At 51.4% G+C, this 7,424-nt stretch overlaps 1 protein-coding gene across 1 annotated transcript; it reads left to right on the top strand.

Annotated features, from left to right (window-relative positions):
* Positions 1 to 468: 468 nt before the first annotated feature.
* Positions 469 to 1,641, top strand: LOC120695065 (F-box/LRR-repeat protein At2g43260-like). Its single transcript, XM_039978386.1, has one exon. It carries the CDS (start codon positions 469 to 471, stop codon positions 1,639 to 1,641), a length of 1,173 nt encoding a protein of 390 aa, XP_039834320.1.
* The last annotated feature ends 5,783 nt before the right edge of the window (positions 1,642 to 7,424 follow it).

Here is a 7,424-nt window from a genome sequence, read left to right as displayed (position 1 = left end):
GGCAATCAGAGCTAGCATTGGGAGATTTTTTTAGACGACCATAGAAATAGCAGTACTGCAAATTGAGTGAAAGTAAAGGGGTTGATTGCTAATAATTGCGGGCCTGTCTTTTTCCTACAAACCCTAGCTAGCTAGTGAGAAAGCCAAGCCCAACGGCAATAATATAATTTCCCCATCTCTCCCACCGGCCGGCGGCCACTCTCTAATCTCCATCGGCCGTTTCACTCCTTTCGCGACACACTGCGCCGCCCGCCGCCGCCTGAACAATCGACGGATCGGAGCACGGCGACCACTGACGACCGGACCTGCAGGTAAGCTCGCCTTCCTCCAGCGCGCTGTAGTGTAGCTTCGATTCAGCATCCATCTCCGATCCGTGCACTCTGCTGATTTGTTGGATCGATCCCATGGAACCGTTTGCTTGCTTGTGCCGTCAGATGCAGTAGCTGTGTACCCTGATTCCGGCCGGCGATGGCGCCGACAACCCGGGCGATGCGAGCGCGCGCCGCCGCCAGCGCCGACAGGCTCCCCCCGGACGCGCTGTTCCACACCCTGGTGCGCCTCCCGGCGAGGGACCTCTGCCGCCTCCGCGCCGTCTGCCGCTCGTGGCGCGCCCTCACCTCCGACCCGCTCTTCGTCCGCGCCCACGCCGCCGCGCACCGGGGCCCGCTCCTCGTGGCCAAGTTCCGCGACGACCCGACGGGCGTCTACGTCCTCGACCTCGCCGGCAACGTCCTCAAGCGGATCACCGGCGCCGCGGACGCTGGCCTCCACGTGCTGTGCGCGCGCCTGGACCTGGCCTGCCTCGCCACCGACTGGAACAGGTGCCGGGTGCTCAATCCGGCCACTGGCGCCGTCCAGATCCTGCCGCAGGGCCCGGCGCCGGAGCACAGGCATCGGGTGAACCTGGCCACTCCTTACACCTTCTTCGCTCTCGGTCTGGTCGCCGCCACAGGGGAGTACAAGGTCTTCCGGATGTTCAACCGCCTCGAGCAGGTCTTCGAGGTACTCACCGTCAGCAGGAGCAGCAACACTGGTCAGTCTCAGTCATGCTGGAGAGCAATGCCTAAGCCTAGCTTCTTCATCCAGGCGTTCACTGGTGTCTTAGTCGATGCGGTGATCTACTTCTTGATCAGCAGATCGTATCTTCATGTCTCCCATACTGATGCTCGCGCTCGTCCGGATTACATCATGTCATTTGACCTTGAGAGAGAAGAATGGAGGAGAGGCCTGACAGGGCCTGTGGGTGGCGAGATTATTGCTTCTGGGGAGGGTGTGCTTTCCGACAATTATCGGCTTGATCTAGCTGAGCTGAAAGGGTCTTTGGTTCTAGTATACAAGCGCCTCCAGCAGCTGACATTTGTGATGGAGCTGTGGTTTCTCAACGACTTTGAGAATGGGCTCTGGGAGAAAGAGTATACCATTCAGATTCAGCATCAGTTGGTTGTCACGGCTGCAAATACTTTTTTGAACTATCTGAAAACGGTATTGGTTTTGGATGATGGGAGGTTAGTCATCTATGACGCGCGGGCAGGGCATCTGGTTATAGGGGATCCACGGAGCAGCTATTTTGCGCCAGTAATGGAGACGGCGAGGCCTCTTGATCTTGGTATCTACACAGGAAGCCTGTTGAGTTTACAGTAGTAGCTTTCTTTTGGAGCTGCATGCAGCATGCTGTATGGTTGTTGCAAATGTTAAATGCAAGGGTATTACCTATCAATGCAAGTTTTATCTCTTCATGTTGTAATAATCTGCACTTATTAAGTTGTAGACTGCTGGATGCATCTTGATGCCATTTTCAGATATTTACTTTGTTTGTTTGATTTTCCTGGTAACATATGATTAGTGAAACCATGATCTGGTGCCTCAATGTTCTTGTGATGAATTAGTTCTGTGTGTGCCAAGCTGACATAAATCTCTTTAATTCGGCATGTATCTTAAGAGTGACTTGGCATTATTTTGGTTTGCTCAGTAAAACGCGTGACATATATCATCTTGCTTTAGGTAACTTTCTTCCACCAAATTGGTATTATTTTGGTTTGCTCGATACAAAATGTTTGTTTAGACTAAGATGGATGTATCATGTATGAGAAGTTGAGGACGAGAGATCCTTGCAGGCACACAGAATGCTGAAGCCACAAGGATGAAATGTAAACATATCTTGTGGTGAGAAGTGACATAGAGAGTGTCATTGTTTAATTTACATTGGAGATTATTGTCAAAAAACATTGTGCTCAGATATATGATGGTTGATGTAGACTGCAATGCGTAGAACAATTTATGTTAGCAGGTTCCAGACATTCACTAGTAGCTACACGGTGAACTTCAGATGGTCGTCTAAGGGCCTTGATCGAAGTCCCCAGCATGTTATGTGTAAGAAGTCCTGTAAACCGATTGAATATATATATATGCTCCAGAATCCAGATGAAGTCAGGTCGGCCGAGAAGAATGGTGCAGATGAAGTCCTGCAAACAGCACTGAGCTTGACCATGGCAACAGTAACTGTAACGTGTATGTGTATGATGGTTTTGTTGATTCAGGCAACCTTTCACAATCATGGATTGTCGTCGAGCCTCTTGTCAAAAGTGGTGCTCTAGACGTCGACCTTTCTATTCACTACTACAGCCACCCCTATCACCGCCGGTTCTAAAAGTACATCACCAACGATTTTGGGTACCATTGGATTTAAGTCGGTGATAGCGGGGCCATCACCGCCGGTTCCAGAACCGTTGGTGATGTGCACCCATCACCGCCGGTTCGTATCTGGAACCGTTGGTGATGGAGACATCAACACCGCCGGTTGAAGACACGAACCGGCGGTGAAGACCTTTTTCCCATCAAAAAAAATATTTTCATATAATAATATTGCATCATTTGTACAACATATATAGTAGATGAGCATCGCTATCCCTCGTGCCTTCTAGCTCTGTACCAGAAACTGGTCTGCTCACACATATAGAGGCCTCATAGGCAGAGTTGTAAACGAACCTACTTGATCTCACTTAGTAATTGCTGAAATCGGCATAAACCATACTGATAAAGTTCTATGTAGATAACAGTGCTAAACATTAAAGAGCAGTACTTGCTGTCAGTGCTAAGTATCACAAAGAAAATATGAAGTGGAATACTCTCTCTATGCGTGCCCTTTCTATCTTATGGACAGACTGAATGCTGGTTTCATTATAGTTGCAATTGCCACTGCTTAATACCTGATCACAATACTTCCTTTTATCTCATCTAAGCTAGCTGCATCCAGTCTCCGCACCCTCGATTTCATGCAACTGCACATTTTCAAAAAATAAACAAACATAAGTTGTCACATAAATGAACAAGAAAGTCGTTTCAGGTATATACATAGTGAAAAGAACCAAAAAACATGCGAGGAATCATATTTCCAAACAACCAAAAAAATTATACTTCCTCCATTTAGAAATGGATGACGTTATAGGGTTATAGGCTTCTAGTTTTGTTCGAAAATGCATGATGGTTTGGAGTTTCCAAGAGAAATTTCCACAGCTTTTCCTACTGCGCCCTTAGTCGTAACAAATGAGTCTATTGTTAGCAAACAACAGTGCACAACCATGCATAGTTTTTTATAAGAATAATCGCCATGCTTTCCTTTATAACAACAATGGTAAGGTATCACCACAATTTTTGAAAAAAAGAAGTTCTTCAATCATTACCGTTCTCTCCTCAAATTAACGATATAGTGCTCTAACACTACTGGCATATATATGTTAGGGAATCAAAATGTATATGGGTATCTGATTGAATGCAGAACCATAATTTTCAAAGGTAAATTTCTAGTTCAGTGAAGAGCAATTGAATATGAAACTACCAGTTTCAAGAATCATACCTGTTCGGCAAATAGCTCCTCCAAGACATCAATTATCTGCCTATCTTCTGCAACCACTGCCAATGCCATACCCACGAATTTGAAAGGACATAGTCAATAATTCAAGAATCAGTCAAGGAAAGGCAAGTGACTATACTCACTGGAAATACCAGTGATTGTGGGATTACCTGCGCTGGAGAAATATTGACTCCTAAAAGTTCACTTGGCTCAAGAGCCCTTCTGTGCTCTTGAAAAAAAGAAATTCGAATGAGGCACGCATTGAGCCTTCAAAACCCTTAACTGACCATGTGAAAGGTGTTAAAAAACTGATAATCTAATAGATCACTATGAGCTACTCGCAACATTAAACAATTGATATCATTCTTTCGATACCAGCAGATTCATTGCCCATATGCGATTCATTGCCTAAAAGTTCAATGCTAAATTCAGTTACGTTGTAACAAAGCCTTGCTCATATGCGATTCATTGCCCATATGCGACGAGCGACAGCCCAAATCTATACCTACTGAAGTGAAGGTTCAGAGAGATTGAAGAGGGAGAAACATTCAGAAAAATACCTTGAATTGAAGTGGGAGAATGACTAAATCTTGTACTGCTGGAATCCCTTTGCCGATGGAAGCGGGTTCAGGCAAGGAGGGAATAGCGCAGAGGTAGCGGGTCAGGTCGGAGAGGCCTCCGGCCAGCGAGAAGGGAGCGGCATCCTGGAGCACGGCCCGACAGGGCGTCGTAGGTGAACTACACCTAGGTCGATGTGCGCAACGGCCATGCTGACCGCAGCGGCCTCGCCCAATGCCAGCCGTGCGGCGGCGCGAGGTCCGGGAGGGGGCGGGTGGAGGGAGGAGGAGGGGGTGGAGGGCCGGGCGCTGCCGCCATGGGAGGGCGTGGGAGGAGGGAGGATTAGGCGGAGGGCCAGCCGCCGCTGCCATGGGAGGGCGCGGGACGAGGACGGGGCGGAGGGCCGGCGCCGCCGCCATGGGAGGGCGCGGGAGGAGGAAGGGGAATGGGGAGGAGGGCGGCGCCACGAGGGAGGGAGGTGAGAATGAAAAAAAATACGTGGAGAACACATAACCGTCGGGTCATATTACAACCCGGCGGTGATGTTAATATATCACCGCCGGTTCGTAATACGACCCGGCGGTGATGCTCTCGAGAGCATCACCGCCGGTTCGTAATACGAACGGGCGGTGATATGTTAGCATCACCGCCGGGTCCATTTGGAACCGGCGGTAATAGACTATCACCGCCGGTTCGAAACAAACCGGCGGTGATGGGGCGTTTGCGATGATGTATTCGGTAGTAGTGATTCATGAATCACTTGGACAGTATATACATCATGAACAAACTCTGACTGCTTCCAGGTTTATTTGGAGCTATTAAATTAACTGGTTCCAGCAACAAAAGCACTAATAGAGTAAGTGATACTTTGATAGCCCTCCTCTTAAAATGCTAGGTCAACCTGTGAATACCCCCACCCCCCCGGCGCGTATCATATGTGGCACTGTTCTAAAATGCACCAACCATGACCTGCAACATACACTAATATTGACTATATATATATCGAAAATACAAAACCACATGCACCTGCGGTCACAGGGCTTATCACGTCCGTTGGATGTGGTTCTGTGGGCCTGTGCTGGGCGTGGAGTGGTAGCTGACATGGGACGCTTCGTACGTGGGCATTTTGGGAACAGAGTGTTTGGTACCCCATGGGACCCCTCGTCAATTATTGCCGGTACCTCCTCCTCCGCCTTTCCCCTTCCTCGCTTTCTTCATCCTCCCGTGCAATCGCTGCCTCGTCCTCTCTGCTGGGGAGAAGGCTGCGGCCAGGTCGGCGGGGAGGAGCGGGACGGCGGAGAGCTCCCGTCCCCCCCCCCCCCCCGCCGCCAGGACCACGAGCTACTACACTGCTGCCTGGGAACTCGTCGTCGGCGCAGAGGGGAGTGCCAACATGGCTGTGGCAGCTGCGGCGGGGCTGGGGAGCAGTCAGCCGTGGGGAAGGAGAAGGCTGCGGATAGGTCAGCAGGGAGGAGTGGGCGGACTGGGATGGCGGTGAGCTCCCGGTGCGGACTTGATGCGGAAAAGCTCCAATTCACCAGCATCGCACTCCTCCTCGTCCTCCTCCTCTGTTTCTTCTCCGCAGCCACCGCCGTCGCAACCTTGTCGCCCTGCTTCCCCCACCTCGACGCGTCGGTTAGCCCCCTGTCGCAGTTGAGGGGGAGGAGGGGGGGTGCTGCAGCGGGATGCGGGCGGGGCGGCGCAGCGGCAAGGTCGTTCGTCGCCACTGGCCGCGGGCGGAGGTCGAGGCCGGTGGCGGCGGGGACGGAGGGGATTTGGGATTTGGGTTGGGACCAGGACGGGATTAGAAGAGAAAGGTCTGGGGAGAGGTAGACTAAGAAGAAAGAGGGTATGGTACATTTTCATTTTTACCCTTCCAACCTCCTGCCGCACCGGACACATCAGGTACCATGCGGGTCCACTCCTTTCCCGAATCTCCACGCGAGTCAGTAGCCTCCTGCGGTCGCGATAAGCCTGACGACCGCAGGGGCATGCGGTATTTTCCGCGTCCTATATATTCACTCTGTTATGTTGCAACCAGCCAATAGTATTTTCTCTTACACCAACACCCAGCACCAGCCACCACCAGCACAAGTTAGCCAACAGTACTTTTCTCTCATAACAAATCAGCATCAGCCACTAGCCACTGCCAGCCGAACAGTGTGATTATTACAATCCATATTACATTATGCAGTAGTAATATGGATCACTCTACAAAAATACACTAATACGAATATATTTATTCCCTTCTTCCTAGTCTCCATTTGTTGTGCTAAGTCTGACGCGTGGGCAAAACGTCGAGCACCTGGTGAGCGTGGAGCGGCTGCGACTGCGGCGTGGGGGTACTGCTGCGTGGATGGCGCGGAGCACGTGGCAGTGATGCGGTGCGGAGGCGCTAGGTGGTGGCGCGGGAGTAGCAGTGCTGGTGGTGGCGGCGCTGGCGCAAGGCGGCGGCGGTGCACAGCGTGGAGCGCGGGCAGCGTGGGCGAGCGACGGCGAGGGCGGCGCACAGCTGCGTGCGGGGGTGCAAGATGTGGCGGCTGTGGCGGTGCGCAGGCGGCGGCGAGGTGGAACGGCGGCGGTGCGATGGGAAGGCGGCGGCGCGTAGCGGATCGAGTCGGGCGGCGGTGTGAAGGGAGAACAGAGAAAGAGAGAACGCGGGCGAGAGGTATATATGACAGGTGGGCCCCGCGTTTTTCTTTAACGCCGGTCGATCCGACGCATAGGGTTTGAACGCCGGTTGATTGCATCGGTTTAGTTCACCCGAGACTCCTGCAGAAATCCATCTGAACGCCGGTTGAACCGACGATATGCTAATTGAACTCGCCGGTTGATTGCTGCTAACACCGGTTGATTGACAGGTCAAAACTGTGTTACGTTCACCGGTTGATCCGATGCTGTCACTTTTGTATACGCCGGTTGAACGCCTGAAACTGACTGAGCCGAGACACACTTTAGTAACGCCGGTTAAACCGATGGGTATAGATCCGTTGAGCGTCGGTTTAACCGGTGAAGC

The sequence above is a fragment of the Panicum virgatum genome, chromosome 2K, assembly GCF_016808335.1.
Source record: "Panicum virgatum strain AP13 chromosome 2K, P.virgatum_v5, whole genome shotgun sequence".
In the NCBI taxonomy this organism is placed as follows: domain Eukaryota; kingdom Viridiplantae; phylum Streptophyta; class Magnoliopsida; order Poales; family Poaceae; genus Panicum; species Panicum virgatum.
Note: the sequence above shows the minus strand (reverse complement) of the source record. Positions and strands in the feature narration are given on the sequence as shown.